General features: G+C 34.2%; 3 protein-coding genes across 3 annotated transcripts; 1 reads left to right on the top strand and 2 right to left on the bottom strand.

Moving 5' to 3' along the window:
• Positions 1-695: 695 nt before the first annotated feature.
• Positions 696-2,617, bottom strand: LOC106350583 (LRR repeats and ubiquitin-like domain-containing protein At2g30105). Its single transcript, XM_048777858.1, has 9 exons — positions 2,399-2,617; positions 2,209-2,303; positions 1,991-2,137; positions 1,809-1,919; positions 1,637-1,737; positions 1,373-1,559; positions 1,229-1,294; positions 1,031-1,150; positions 696-939 (listed from the first exon to the last, which is right to left on the bottom strand). Exons 1-9 carry the CDS (start codon positions 2,547-2,549, stop codon positions 826-828), a joined length of 1,092 nt encoding a protein of 363 aa, XP_048633815.1. The 5' UTR covers positions 2,550-2,617; the 3' UTR covers positions 696-825.
• A 2,140-nt stretch (positions 2,618-4,757) lies between these two features.
• LOC125608060 (pentatricopeptide repeat-containing protein At2g30100, chloroplastic-like) lies at positions 4,758-7,127 on the bottom strand. Its single transcript, XM_048777857.1, has 2 exons — positions 6,152-7,127; positions 4,758-5,712 (listed from the first exon to the last, which is right to left on the bottom strand). The coding sequence occupies exons 1-2, from the start codon at positions 6,893-6,895 to the stop codon at positions 4,933-4,935; spliced, it is 1,524 nt and encodes a 507-aa protein (XP_048633814.1). The 5' UTR covers positions 6,896-7,127; the 3' UTR covers positions 4,758-4,932.
• Positions 7,128-10,742: 3,615 nt separating this feature from the next.
• Positions 10,743-13,901, top strand: LOC106352054 (probable N-acetyltransferase HLS1). The gene is made up of 3 exons (XM_013791742.3): positions 10,743-11,512; positions 12,321-12,671; positions 13,177-13,901. Exons 1-3 carry the CDS (start codon positions 11,321-11,323, stop codon positions 13,801-13,803), a joined length of 1,170 nt encoding a protein of 389 aa, XP_013647196.2. The 5' UTR covers positions 10,743-11,320; the 3' UTR covers positions 13,804-13,901.
• Positions 13,902-15,883: the final 1,982 nt, after the last annotated feature.

Genomic DNA, 15,883 nt, shown 5'->3' with positions numbered 1-15,883 from the left:
TAATATATATGAATCATCTGACTTTCAGACTATTCAAAACTATTAAATGCTTAATATGTAATTGTTTCAGGTTCCATATATTTCAGGGCGGCTGCAGAACGGTTAGACTTGACGCAAAACAAACAAAAGCCACAACATGTTGTTTACAACTATAAATATGGTGTGTTCTTGATAAAGTCTTCTTGGTGATTACAGTTTAGATATATATCTTCACCCTAATTAGAAACAGCTTTGAATTTTCGTTTTGCGTGTAGAACAAAACATTATTTTGCAAAGTGCAACGATGGCGTGACTATAAGATCTAGAAAACTTGCGAGAAGATTTCCTGAGACTGAAAGCGAAAAAAAAAACTCTCTTGTAATGAATGGCTAATGGAAAGAAGCATGACGCTCAGCTATATTTTCCCTTCCCATTGAATGGATACAGGTTTTTTCTTGGTGGTATCTAACTGGAATGTTTCTAAACAATATGGATTCTCAAATTCGACTATGTTCATTTACATCATCAGTAAAATGAGGTTTGGAATAATGCAAAGAAAACTCATTTGGAGAAAACAAAAAGAAAACAAAGAAAACAAAGAAAACAAACAAGTTATATGAGGAAGAGTTCTTACATCAAACCATAACAGCTATGGTTTCATATTTTTTTTGTCAAAATGTGAATTCATTTCATTGAAATCTATAGTGACTTGGGTATATTTTAAATAAATTTTATTTATCAGATCCAATTACAAAAGAGTATTATTATATCAAATAAAATGGCCAGGGATTTTAAGGAAATGTAAGAGTTTGTGATGATTCATTCATGACTCTGAGGTAAAGCAAGTCACCAAGATTTATCAGCGCCTTCATCAAATTGGCCAGACCCAACAACCCTAAAATCAATCTGCTTCTGATGCTTTGTACGTCGTCTTTCATCAAACTCACTCCATCCTTCCAACTGCAACAACAAACGTAGAAAGAAAGCTAAAGACACGAACCTAATCTAGCTAAGAGTCTGCTTTAAATGAACTAAAAACAAACAAACAGACCTGGCGGAGAGATTCAACTGTTATCTCTGTGTTGTGGAGTCCTAATGTTGACAGCTGCAAACACATCTTGAATAACACAGATGGTAGATTCGTTAACCCCGTGTTGTTCAGCTCCAGCGTCTGGAACCACCAAACACACTACTAAGTCTCCGTAAATGCCATGTGACAACTAGAGTAATGAAGGTGACTTTGGTTTACCTTTAGTTTACGCAGTTTTGTGACTGTCTCGGGAAGTTCTGATATCATATTCGCCGAAAGATCAACCTGAAACTTCCCCATTTAAACGTTATCCGCCAAAAACAACTCTAAAAGGTCTTTAATAACAAAGTAAAACTGTTTTACCTCCATGAGGACGGAACAGTCTCCAATACTCTCAGGAAGGCTAGTTATTCTGTTATTGTTGGCTTTAAAAATCTCTAGCTGCGTAAGAAGTCCTATCTCATTAGGTAGACTTGTCAATTTGTTGTTGGCCACATCAAGCTGTCTAAGTGACGTCAGCGAACCCACTTCTGATGGCAGAACACTTAGACTGCCAAAACAAACAAGAACGTTTAAGAGACAAAAGACGCTATCTACTTATCTAGCATTAAAGCATAAGAGACTCACTTGTTATGGCTAATGGAGAGAATCATCAGACGCTTTAGAGATGCTATCCCTTCCCATTGAATTGATTCATCAGACAGACCATTCCCTTGAAGAAACAGTTTCTACAAAGACATATAAAAGCTTCACCAAACAGAAAGATTTTGAAATACACATTAGCAACCAACATTCTTACATGTATAGAAGTAAAAGAGCTGATTCGAGCAGGCACTTCTCGAATGAAGTTCTCACTAACGTCAAGCACTCTAGCTGCAGATCCACACTCCCACACTTCTTCAGGTATTTCCTTTACACACAACAAACATAACTTCAACACCAAACCAAAACCACAATGTCTAACGACCTTCATTACAATACCTTCAAATTAGCTTGAGCTAAAGCAATAACTCCAGTAGCTTTCCACCTATCAGCACGATTCTTGTCTACAACAAGACCAGGTTTTGCCTTATCTACAACAGTTCTCGATATTGGCCTTGTACTAGCTTCCTTAAGCACTGGTCCTTCCTGTTATATACCTCAATTAGATTTAAATGACAAAACTTTAATGATTGAATCACCAAAAGAAGAAGACTGACCCCTTGATGAAGACCTTGAGAAGCCATCAACATGATCTTCGCACCATCTCCCACCAAAGACTGCTTCAGAGTCGAAGTCTCTCCCAAGACCTTACCTTTGAAGTTCACGAAACGAAAAGATTGAATTTTGAGTAAGACCCATCACGAGGATTAAGCTAAAGAAGAGATTGAGATTGAAAAAGGAGGAAACCTTTGAAGATGAGTTTCTGGCCACGAGGAAGAACGTTGGTGATGGGTTGAAGAAGAGATTTGAGGTCTTTGGTCGTAGCGTCAGGTGATACCGAGAGGGGTATCGATCTGCCTCCGAATTTGATTGTGAGCTTGATGGTGGATTCTGCCATTGTTGGAACTTCGACCTCTTTAGTGATTCTGATTTGCTTCGCCTTTTGATTCAATTCCAGAAACAGGAAGAAGCATAAGTTGTCGAGTCATCAGACTTTTTGGGCCCAAAATGCAGATTTAATATGTTGGGCCATTTTTAATAATGGACCTTGGGATGAGAATATTGAAAGAAGATAAAAACATAAATGAAGGTAATAATAAGCCTGATTGGGCAGGGTTGCGGTTGGAGGATGTTGTAACTTTATTTAGTTTTTACTGTGTGGAATTAAGATACTTTTTTTTATGTTGATGTTGATGTAGATTTCAGTCACATGGGATTTTTGCTGTAAGTTTGAAAAATGTTAACAGTTTACTCATAAATCTTCCAAACCCAAAATACTTGAGCTCTGTGTACGTTGATTTCTAGTAACTTAAAAAAGTTTATGTATAATATGATTGGAAACAATTTTATGTTGTAGAAATACGATCCTAATCAACGGTATAAATGATGGTTCAACAATGATTTCACCGTTAAACAAGTCAAAGTAAGATTTCGAATCACATATACAAATTTAGATACAATTAACATTTTAATCAAATTTTAGTCAGATTTAACATATGTTTTGACAAACTTAACACTCTCGAAAATATTTTCTAGAAGACTAACAACTAGTTCTAACCTTTCTTTTACTATTAGATTCAAAATTTGTGCACAACAACTAACATGAAAGAACCTCCCATCAGATAACAATTTAACTTGTAACTATCATCAACATAGTGTAATGTTAAACGGATGTATAACATCATAGTGATAGAAGGTGACTACATATTTTATCTAAAGGCTACTCGATCCTTGAAGTCTACATATTTTATGTAAAAGCTACTCGATTTTTGAAGTTTGCTAACACTCTCTTTAGTTTCTACTTTTCTCCCTCAATTTGTTTTTTAAACGTCAGCTCGACCTGTGCTGATATTTTATTCTCAACTATCCGTCTCTGACTCTAACTTTTTCATACTCAACATATTACAATAAATGCAGTGACTCATTTTTCTATTTGTTTGTACTCTTACTGGCAAAATCTTTCCGAACAAGAAACTTTGCGTGTTTTGAATGACATAATGTTTCATTTTTTTGAATATGATAAGTTTCACTTTGTGTTGGTCCTTGAATTTCTATTTCATTCTCATTATCAATTTCCATTTGCTCATTCTCAGCATTAAGAATTGTTATTACTTCAAGTGTTTGTGAATCAATTTTACAAAACTAGTAAGCAACCACAAAATTTAAATTAATACCATTACATGTGAATCACTGAACTTAATTACATAGAAAATGAATTACACATAAAATTAAAAAGATAAATAGGTATTATTTAATTTTTTTGTCTAGTGGTAAAGCAAGATTGAAAAGATCAATTACTGGTATTGTAACTTTGAAATATAAGAAAACAGCTCGGGAATTACTGCTTCAAAACAAACAGCATCAATCAAACAAAGAACTGATGAATAACAAATTTGAGACTAGAAACATAAGATGCTACTTCAAAATTTGAATACACAAACAAAAGCTTTCAAATATGTTTCTGAAGTTCAGACAAAAGCAAATACGTCAACCATAATGGCATTCATACTCAGCTTTTAAAGAATCAGAGACCACAAACAAAAGTTAGCAAAGGCTGTAAATAAACCAAAGGACTACCAGCCACAACTTGTAAAATCTGTAAGTTTGTAAGTGAAGCAGCCTTCTAGAACCAAAGCCAAAAACAACTTAAGACCTATGTATTGTTGTGTTTGATATCTATCAATCAAAACACAAGCTTCTCCATTCCATTGCAACTAACCAAAACAAATTGAGTGAGACCGTGTTCTTCAAAGTTTAGAGAGAAAGCTCGAAGCATTTCTCATTTTTTCATCAAAACACATGATATAACATAAATAAGTTAACAAGATCTAACTCGACACAAAAATTATCGCAAGAAAATTTTTAATCTAAACATCGTCCTTTTAATTAGTAACTTTATAAAACCTATAGAATTCCGATATTAACAAAATAAAATCCATCTACCTAAAACCTGCGACTGCGAATTATGGAAAAAACTAAAGATAAGTCTTGGGTTTCAAATTTCAACAGGGTCACTACTAAAAATCATAAATAATTAAACAGCTCCATATTTAAAATATTTTAGGTACCCAATCCGAATAATTATTTATTAAGCACACAAACAGAGAATTCAAAGACTATTTCATAAGTACAGTACATGAATGTACATACATATATGATTTGCTTACATAGAGAGATATACGTATATTATTTGCTTACATACATATTTATATACCCCAAAAAAGATGATCTCAGCTTTGAGTCATTAACCTCCTGTATCAGCTAACCTCATGCTCACTCTTTTACATCATCTTCACTATCCACATCTTATATTTATCCATGTACATATACACAAGACAAGGTCCTACCAAACCAGCATCAAACAGCTTCTTGCATAGACCCATATACGCTTCAACATCCCGTGGCCGTTGGATCTTCCTCGTCATCCCTTGCATCACAGCCACTCGATCAATATACTCCGGACACAAACCAGAGTCTATCATCGTCACCAACGTCTCCGAAGCCTCTTCGAAGTGCCCTCCTTTCACATACCCTCTGAGCAACCACGACAAAGTCTTCTTCCTTCTCTCAGCTCCCATGTACTCGGCCCGTGTCAGAAGCCTTGAAACCGCATCCACCTCTTTCTGCGAAGCGCAAATCGCCATCACAATGTCGTGTAGGTCGGAATCAGGTTCTCTCCCTGCGAATTTCATCTCCCAAAGCTGTTTCTCCGCTTCTGGTCCACGTCCTGCGCATATATACATCGCCAAGAGTCTCTCGTGGACCGCCCCAACAATGGACTCATTATCTTTCCCTTCCTGGATCGCCCAAGCTGCTAACTCAAGTCCGCACGATATGAGCTCTGACTGATACTTCTCTATAAGCAACCTATCGTGATCATCGATCTCAGCAACAAGACCAGCCCGTGTATAGCGTCTTAGCTCGCGTAAAGTCTTCCCAAGACTGTTCAGCTCCTTCACAATAGCTGTCATCGCGATCAGATAGCTGTAAGCTTCTGGCTTTAGCCCTGAGTGTCTCAAGTCAACAACCAAATCAACAGCATTCTTATAGTCTCCATCAACCTGAAAAAATAAACAAAAGTCACTGCCACATTAACCACTTTACAATCCATGAACTCTATACATGGTCGATAAACATTTCTTTATAAACTTTAATAAAGGAACATTTTGTAATTTGGGGATCTATTCCTATATAAAAACCATGGTTCTAAAAATCTGTCTACGCAGCATCCAAATCAGTCCAAATCGGTCCTATCCGAAACGATTTTTAAATCCTAAATCGTATATATACGGTTTTAAACCATTCTAAATCGGTTTAAATATGTTAAATTAAATAATAATGTTAACGATTTTTAAATCCTATTTATACGGTTTTAAACCCTTCTAAATAAGTTTAAATATGTTAAATTAATCTGTTAAATTAAGTAATAATGTTAGTACAAATCCATAAATCCGCCTACCAATTACTCAAATAAAGAGGCAAAAGTTATATAAACTTTACCATCATCTTCCAAGCAAGATACCCAGTGGGCCCACCTTTCCTTCCTTCAGAGCCACCAACAACAACACTGTAACCACCAAACCCATCTCTCCTTCTCAAAACCTCCTTAACAAACAAAACAGCACTCTCCTTCTTCCCCATCTCACAGTACAAAGCAATAACCTTCTCCACCATACTAAACCCAGGCCTCAACCCAACGCAATCCATATCAACCAACAGCTCGAACACCTCCCCCGCGCCGCACTCCTCCTCGACCAGCTTCCTAACCCACCCGCACATTATCGAAACCATCAGCTCCATCATCTCCTCGTCGACCCTATCTTCCTTCTTCAGCCACTCGAAGACCTCGAGCGCGCACCACGAGTCCCTCCCTTCTTGCGCGAAGTAGACGAGCATCAGCTGGAGCTCTCGAGGGGAGAGTCTGTGGTTCATCTCCTCGAGGATGTCGGAGGGCTCTCTCGCCATCCTCTCCAGCTCCTCGATCGCCTCGAAGAACCCCTCTCCTATCTCCTCATCCGCTTCGCCGCCGCCGCCGCCGCCGCCTGATTCTTCTTGGCTTGTGATGAACCGGTCTAGCTCCACGGAACGGGGTGATCGGAGCTTGTGGTGGTTGAATTTGAGGTTGCAGGTGATTCGGGAAGTGGGTTTCGCGCTGTGATGTCGTCGTCGGAGAAGAGAGAACGGCGGCGAGAAGGTTTGGTGGAGATGGGTCAACGAAGAGAAGGTACGAGCATAAGCTGCCATGAGTAAAGCTCAAAACTTTACAAAGGAAGCTTCGAATTCAAACTCGAGGATTCAGAGGTGGTTTCTTGATTAGAGTCGAAGCAACGATAATCCATGGATTGGATTATCAAAACCTTTTCTTTAAGGAGGAAGACAATGAGAGGATAACAGAAGAAAATGATTTTAAAATAAAAATAACTGGTTTATTTTCCACGTGGAGGTTTATTAATTAAATGAAGGGTTGAGATTTAATGGTTACTTTTAATCGGACGGTGGTAGATTGAGTCTCGACGTTAGAGGCTACGAAGCGCGTACGTGTCAATTACACACCTTGCCGCTTCAAGTAGCACAAAACGATACCACGGTGTAAATTACGTTTCTACCCTTAGATTTTGGTGGTGACCGCTTTATCTCGTAATGAATTTGAGGTTGATTTAGAAACAAGAGATCTGATTACGACTGTTTAACGTTTGGTATTAATAAGAGATATATTAAGATGTTGACTTCTCTGATGGACGCCACCGGCTCGGATGCTAGGATGTTACAAAAATGGATTAGTTTTTGTCGTGAGAGTTGTATTTTGTGTTGGGCCACTATGTGCTAAAAGGATAGCTTATAGGCCGAAATGGAATTTGAGTAAAATATGCCCTATCTAGGCCAAGTTGAAGTAGTGACAAACGGATTATTCTTTATTAATGGGTTTATTATTGGTCTGGGGTTTATTTAACGCTTTTAAAAGCCATTAACAAACCTCTATATACGTGCTAAAGAAAAAACTTTCCGGGCCCTGAAAGTTTGAGAATTTGTATACTTACTTTTATTAATCAGAGGAGTTGGGACTTTGTAGACCCTGACTGTTACTTTTGATTTGGTTCTTAAAATCGATGCAGGAACAGAATAACTGAACCATACCGAATTGATAGAACCAAAAATGAATTTGAATCGAATTTCATAAATTTCTGCGTCAAATACTGTTAAATAATTTGTTTATAAAATAGGTTGATGATAATGTAGAAAGTTTATAACTTTTGATTTGATTTTATAATAGTGTTAAATAATTTTTTTATAAAATAGGTTGTGATTTAAAATTAAAAAATCTTATAAATATTTTGTGACCATCAAATTTTAAAAAGCCTTTAGAGTGTTACTTCGCTAATCACTCCCCTAATTTTCTTATGTATAAAGTATTCATGAAAACTAACTTCCAATTCTTATGTGAAAGTCTATCAACTTTCTACACTTGAAAAAGTCACTGGAAATCTTTGGGAATTTCATCCTAGGATGTTGTTCTCCAATCAACTTATGCGCCATGTCTAAGTTTTTGTGGGCCACAACTCCAAGGTTCCAAACTCAACACTATTAAGAAAAGCACTGCATATATATGAGTATAAATAATCAAATCAATCCAAAAACTTTGTTTAAATGTTCAAATTTTATTAAAAAAAAGTGCTCATCTTTATTCAGTTACGTATTCATTTTGGCTTTGGTTAGTTAAGTTGGTGAAGATGAGATGATTCGTTCTCTACTGCTTCTATCAACTTCAAAACATTTCTCAATCATATTATTTTGTAATTGCTTTTGGTCTGCCAACTAATATTTTAGTATGGTAACAAAATTGTATTGGTAAGGTCCCCCATTACTCTCCTTCTTTCTCTCTTTGTATTTGCCTTTTGTTTTCATGGATAAAACTCTTATTTCTTCTTTTTTTTGTTTAAAGCAGTAATTAACCAACTCTTTAATAATCGACTTATTAAACCAAATATTTTCTATAGATCAATAAAAGTTAAAAAACAATCTGCGTTAGGACCATCGTTTTTATTACCGTTGGATAAGCCAATATAATCGAGTCCATGAGGCCTAGAGTTTAGTGTCATATAAACTAATTAATTAATAAAACTTTTGTATATGTAATCATGTGCAAGCTTTATTGATCGAAAGTTCCGACGTGTTGATAGGAAGATTCATATTGCAAAGTGTTTTGGTTAATCCAACTCAATGTGGCCACAATGAAATCCATAATATTCCTTTTTCGTGCTTGTTTTGAGCTGTAGTTAACTAATGCTTATTTTTATTAACAAATCTTATATTTTTATGAATATATAAAATTTATTTATCAAAAAATGATTTATAAATTTGGTTTAAAATGGTTTTTGAAAACTGGACTTACGTGTTTAGATATTAAAAAAACAGAATATAAAACTTAATCAAAACAACTAGGCCTGCTTATTTTATCCTGACCCGAAATTCGAACTGGAACCGACCCGAAATCAAACAAAAGATTTACAAGTACACAACAGATTCAATATTATTTTACCCGGAAAATCGGAATCGAAAAGAATGAATCTAAACCCGAAAAGAAGCAAAAGATGCATATTTAAGATGAATGTGATCTCTCCCCTTTTGCTTCTTTTGCGTCATTGGTGCCTTATTGCATTTCTTTCTCTGTATTACGTTATTTTCCCAACATATTGCAATATGCTAAATTAAATATGAATGATCCAAACTATATGTCGATCCTACTTAAATTTATATGAAATGAATAATGTTAATAAAATGAATTTATAGATATCCTTTCTTAAGGAATTTTTTTTCTTTGAAACTAGATTATTGTATCACATGCACACAGTCAACAGAAAAACTACTAAACTATCTTTCTTGGTTATTTGATCAAAAATAACATATATATATATAGTATTTGCATTTATTATTTCTAAAATAATTCGCTTACGAAAATTAAAAAAAAAAAATCTATCTAAATACTAATCAGGTGATCATCCAATACATGAATACAGTTTCCACATTACTATTTTTCATTTGCTCTGTGCTCAACAAAACTTGTGGCTGGTGACTCATCGAAAAAAACTGTTTTCTTTCATTTGCTCCGAGCTCAGCATCTCAACAATAATTTCTAAACTGTTCTTGAATTAAAATTCATTAACAAACGTGCATGTGCCAAATAAATATCAATCAGAATGGTTGCTTCAAAATTCTGGTATGCGTTTTCCATTGTTAGCAGTTGTATTAGAAGATTAATACATTTTTAGCAGCAAAGAGAATTAGCAAACAAAACAGAAATAAAATTTTTGATAAATTGCAAGACAGAATTCACGGACATAGTTAGTGGTGAAAATGGGAAAAGAAGGATTGTAAAGGGCACAAATGAATAACGAGTGTTCACTTCTAGTGTGGAGAGGTTGAGAGATCCATTCTCTAGTTGTTATTAGATATGGAAAAAACATAGTCATCTACATTCTGTATTTTATGTTATTTTGTTCAAAACAGAAATTTTAAAAATGTAACTCCTTTTAAATATTGTATCTTACCAAAATCTTCAATATTATTTATATATTCAATTCTTAAAATCGTCTGTCTAGGCATTTAGGCATCTTCCTAGGCACTTCAACATCTATCTAACGTTTAACTATCTAGATGCTATTATCTTTTCAAATCGGTTAACAAAAAATCCTTGTCTAGATATCTAACTAGATGTTGATGAATGTTTTTATAATTGTACTTTATTTCTTCTTTAGAAAGTAGAAAATATAGAAAACATAGTTTTTAATACAAAAGAGAAAAATCTTGGAAATTCTATATTTTAGATTTCAGTAGTTAAAATAAAAAATAAGCAATGGTACAAAAATAGGTTTCTACTAATTGGCTAGATAAGACTTTGTTTAAACACCCAAATAACACTTAATACTTTTTAATAGTGTGCATATCTAACAACGTTAGTCAAATATAAAACGCTTTCTTAGAAGGTAATTTTGTATACTTAAAAACATTTGTGTCTTATTGAGTCAAAGTATGTGGGCTTACTTACCTAAATTAGAAGGCATGACCCAACCATTAATAAACAAACCTTATAAAGTAAAATAGTTCAAATATATTTGACAAAATTTAGTCAAGAATTTACAAGCATTTATGAGATTGAGATACATGTTTCTTTAGTCATCTGCACTCTTAATTAGCTTATATATATTAGATTAGTTTCCTTTTTTCTTCCAAGTCAAGATTTTGAAACAATTACAATAATTGGGTCAAATTTATTTCATTTAAACATTTGTTAAAAAATAAGAAAATTTATATGCAAGAGATTTGATGTATTTGTTAAACCTAGTAATTTTAAATCTTGGTTTCATGTAATTTGGGTTAATTAAACGATTAATAGCATATATAGGTCTTTTTATATAAAAAACATAAAAGCATTTATAGGTCATAGCCACAAAACAAAAGTTGTGGAACAGTGTGATTGGACTATATCTAATTAGAACATTTCTTATATATGGACATATCATTAATTAGATAAACGTGAAGTCCCCCCCTCCCCAAAAAAAAGCTCTATGATATTCCGCAATATAACATAAGCTGGGTACCTTGAGTTGCTTATAGCTGATCTTTTCTTTTCATTTTGTAGAGAGAGGGGGAGAGACGAGAGAGGGAGTGAAAATGGTGGGGCAATGGGGGAAAGAAGATGATGAAAAGGTGGTGATCAGATGCTACAATGATCTCAGGGACATAATTCAAATGGAATGGGTGGAGAAAAGTTGTGAGATTGGTAACGACCAAACTTTTCTCTTCACAGATACTTTAGGCGATCCCTTGTGCAGAATTCGGAATACTCCTCTCTCCACCATGCTGGTTAATTTCTCTCTACTTTCCTCTCTCGGTTTCCTATTCTTCTCTTTGTTATTTTTGGTATGGAGATGTATATAGTTCGTTTTTCTTTTGTATTTTAAATAGAAAATTTTGATGAAGAAAAAAAGAAGACCTTAAACTCTAATAACATAGGTTTGCGCATAATATCTTTTTCTTTTCAAAATGTCATTTTGGTATTATATTTTCAAAAAATATTATTCTAAAAGTTCGTAATTTTAAATTATTTTTAAGTTCTTATCAAATGAATTATATTTCATAGATAGATTAGGTAATGAAGTGCTCCTTAAAATAATAAATGATGTATTAGTAATTAAATGTGAAATTATATTCAACCAAAAAATTGTTTGTTTTATCTTTTTTTGGGCATCATTGTTTGTTATATCGTAGTATATCCTTTTGAAGTAACAAAACAATAAAATGTTGAATGTTTTTTACAAGTAGCCTAGCTACTCTTCAGTCTTAAATTTGTGTAACAATTCTGGTGGCGAACCAAATATAACGCCTTCCTCGTATATAGAGATAAGGACTACCTTAGAGATAAAGATAACTATTTATATTGTAATTATCATTAGTACTAATTCCCTAAAGCTTAGGGGCTTCTAGTTATATATAAACAGTATCACGTACATGAATATACACGACAGTTTACATTCTATTTATCGTACTTTTTATTTAACTCGTGTAAGAACGTTAAAACAACATTTGTGTCAATATATGTTAACCCTATTTCAAATAATTAATTAACCATTTGTATTGATATAAATTATCATTAATGTACGTTATTTAATAGGTGGCAGATGTTGGGACCAAGCTGGTTGGTTGCATACAAGGTTCAGTGAAGCCAGTTAAGTTTCATGATAAGTCAGTGAATGTGGGTTACGTTCTTGGTCTCAGAGTCGTGCCGCCTTATCGACGCTGTGGCATTGGTTCGATTCTAGTGCGAAAGCTTGAGGAATGGTTCGTGTCACACAATGTTGACTATGCTTACATGGCCACCCAAAAGGACAATGATGCCTCTCTCGGTCTCTTCGTGGGAACACTTGGCTATACCGTCTTCAGAAACCCGGCAATTCTTGTCAATCCAGTAAACCCCGGTCGGAATTTGAAATTGCCTTCTGATATCGTAATAAGGAAGCTAAAGGTGATTTTACTACCCATTCATTAGTTTTAAAAGGTTACTTATGTGAATTTTTTTAAAAATATTATAACTATATCATAAGATATTTAAACCTATATTCACAAAATATAGAACCCTTTATATTGAGTTCGTTTTGAAACGTAGAATATGTACAAACACTAAGAATTAGTTATATGAAAAATAAATATATCACATATAAACACATTAATTCGTTTTAATATATCACATATAAACACATTTTATATGAAAAATGCTAGGAAAATTAGTTTACGGTTGTTCACATTTATATTTTCCAACTTGAGTAGCAAAATACACACACACACACACATATATATATATATATATATATATATATATATATATATATATATATATATATAATATCATCACTTAAATGTGATAGCTTAAGCAACCACATCACAAGATTGTATATAGCATAAAATTAAGTAAAGTTATAAGTAGCCTCACATGGAAAAAGCTTAACATTAATATTTATTCTTTTGAGTAGGTGGAAGAAGCTGCATCATGGTATCGGACACACGTTGCACCAACGACAGATTTTTTCCCGGATGACATAGACCAAATCTTGCGGAACAAGTTAAGCATGGGGACATGGGTGGCTTATTACAACAACAACGACAAAATCAACAGTTGGGCAATTCTTAGTGTATGGAACAGTAGCAAAGTATTCAAACTTAGGATCGGGAAAGCTCCTTTGAGCTATCTGCTTCTTACCAAAGTTTGCAACCTTGTCGGAAGATTCTTGATGTTCTTGGGCTTAACGGCATTACCTGATCTGTTTAGTACGTTTGGTTTTTATTTCCTTTACGGTGTTCATGCGGAAGGTCCGTTATGTGGGAATCTCGTTAGGGCTTTGTGTGACCACGTTAATAACATGGCTGCCTCAGATGAAGGTGGCGCGTGTAAGGTCGTGGTGGTAGAAGTCGACGGAGAAAGTAATGGTGGTGATCTCATGAGATGTGTTCCGCATTGGAAAATGCTTTCGTGTGACGATGACACATGGTGCATCAAACCGTTGAAATGTGAAGAAAAGATGTCTGACTTGGGTGAATTTAACGATATGTTCTGGAAATCAAAATCGGGGACACTCTTTGTGGATCCAAGAGATGTGTAGCTAAGCTAGCTAGGGAAACTGGTTGCATGCATGTTTGGCTGATAACTTACCGAATATTTTTACCATGTTCTTTGCATTTTTACCAAAAAAAAAAAACTTACCGAATATAAAAATATGCAAAATTAATGACATTGATATTAATGATGCAACTCCATGACTGACTTGGCTGAATTTATTTTTGTTGATTATACTGTTCCCGTAATATATATATTTTTTTTTTGGTAAAATGTTAATATTCATTGACCCAATCCTAATCGTGAGACTACATTTAATTAAGAAATCGCATTGCCAAGTGATGTCTTCAACCAAATCCTAAACGCTTGAGTGTCAACCGGTAAATACCCAACTGTCAAACCGTACAATTCAAGGGTCATCTATGAACAACCCCACAATCAAACCATGGACTTACAAAACGTTAAGATCATTACTATACGATATTTTGTGTGGTTTGAGTTCTTGCATTTTGTTTGGCGCATGACATAGAGAGAGAAATGGACCCTACACATAGTTAATTATTCATTTATGAATGATAGTTTAGGACCTTTAGGTAAATCATCGTTCTCCATATAAATCTTTTAATTTCTAAAAAAATTCCTCAAGTAGGTGCCACCATTTGTTGTCCCTGGCAATCTTCCTATCTAGTTTGAGAGATATAAAGTAGTTAAAGAATAGTCATTTTCAATATGATTTTTTATTTAATGAATACATTTTGTTTTGAATGATATGGTGATTACAAATTTGTAATGATGATATCTCAATATTGTACGAAATTAATACCAAGGGATTGGCCGTGCCGCCAGATATGTGGTCCTTTATGTTCCCTCTTATTAGGTTTCAAACCTGATTTTTTTATTGATGAGCCGTCCTCTAATTTCAAGATAGATGTAACTCATTTCCTCATAAGTCGACTTACTCCATGTGATATTCATATGGCTCGCACAAATCTGTAAACATTTACATTCATTTGTGTTTAGTCTTACCGGCTTGAGTGATCGAACAATTTGAAGTTTCTTGTTTTCTTTTTTTGCCAATATGTAGTGGTATTTAATAACATGTTTATACAGCCAAATTTAGTGCATGCTAGCAGCTGAGTAAAGTAAACCATATCTCAATATGAAAAAAATTAAAATGGTGGGTACTCAACTGTTATCTTTTGGACTATGTATTAAATCATGGCATAGTATAATCAATCGTTTTTTATTTGACTTCATATTATCAAATACCATTTGCTTAAATTTTCATATTCTAGCGACCCAATATCATATGCATAAAGATAACGGCAGATATTAGTACTCAAAATGTGTATATTTTAAATGAAATCATGAATTTAATTAATGGAGCTGAAACAAAAACAAAAAAAAAATGTTGAAACAGAATTCAATGGGACTGAATTTGAATTACATGCATGTGGTGTATCTCAGTATGGTTGTTTCTTTTAAGACTTGCATAAACGTCGAGAGGCTCAACCACGGGAGCTTAATGCAGATGGGAGATCCGGCCAATTCAAAGATCTTGTAACCTGTCATACTATTTCGCACTTTAAAGGTGTTATCAAACATTTTCTGTAACCATAACTGCTGTTTAAAGACTTAAGAGTCGCCGATCTGTTTCTGAAAGCATTCATATCATATATCCATATATACTTTCTTCGTTTCGTTAGCTGAAGATATGTCATAGTTGAGTCGTAGATTCTTCTAACCTAAATCAAATCAGACCAATTTCCGTCATCTTTTCTTTCGATCCCTGGGGTAACTCAGCATGTACCTATGAATAGGAGAAATCTTGATTTGTTTTGTTATAAATTAGTTATAACTTATAACTATTTAGTTCACTTTATTGATAATTTACTTTACATGTTAGGAACATGTCAACTTCGTTAGCTAGCCATCTAATACAATCTTACTGTCTTGATAACATATCTAAGGAGATGATGATTAGCCAATAGACACAAATCAATAATTTTCACCCAATCACCCACTTTTGTTTGTATGGGAAGCTTCAAATCAATAGTCATAATCCGAATACCCTAGAAGGATAATACACTCCTACAGTTAGGTGTTGATGTACTCTTGCCGAACAA

The sequence above is a fragment of the Brassica napus genome, chromosome A4, assembly GCF_020379485.1.
Source record: "Brassica napus cultivar Da-Ae chromosome A4, Da-Ae, whole genome shotgun sequence".
NCBI lineage: Eukaryota > Viridiplantae > Streptophyta > Magnoliopsida > Brassicales > Brassicaceae > Brassica > Brassica napus.
This window is presented reverse-complemented; position numbering and strand designations above follow the sequence as displayed.

Excerpts from the sequence above, each read along its gene's own strand:
- LOC106350583 (XM_048777858.1), bottom strand. The coding sequence starts at position 2,549 with ATGGCAGAATCCACCATCAAGCTCACAATCAAATTCGGAGGCAGATCG. Across the intron at positions 1,920-1,990 it reads TAGCTCAAGCTAATTTGAAG|GAAATACCTGAAGAAGTGTG; the intron begins GTATTGTAATGA and ends TTGTGTGTAAAG. Across the intron at positions 1,151-1,228 it reads CAAAACTGCGTAAACTAAAG|ACGCTGGAGCTGAACAACAC; the intron begins GTAAACCAAAGT and ends TGGTGGTTCCAG.
- LOC125608060 (XM_048777857.1), bottom strand. The coding sequence starts at position 6,895 with ATGGCAGCTTATGCTCGTACCTTCTCTTCGTTGACCCATCTCCACCAA. Across the intron at positions 5,713-6,151 it reads ATCTTGCTTGGAAGATGATG|GTTGATGGAGACTATAAGAA; the intron begins GTAAAGTTTATA and ends TTATTTTTTCAG.
- LOC106352054 (XM_013791742.3), top strand. The coding sequence starts at position 11,321 with ATGGTGGGGCAATGGGGGAAAGAAGATGATGAAAAGGTGGTGATCAGA. Across the intron at positions 11,513-12,320 it reads CTCCTCTCTCCACCATGCTG|GTGGCAGATGTTGGGACCAA; the intron begins GTTAATTTCTCT and ends GTTATTTAATAG. Across the intron at positions 12,672-13,176 it reads TCGTAATAAGGAAGCTAAAG|GTGGAAGAAGCTGCATCATG; the intron begins GTGATTTTACTA and ends TCTTTTGAGTAG.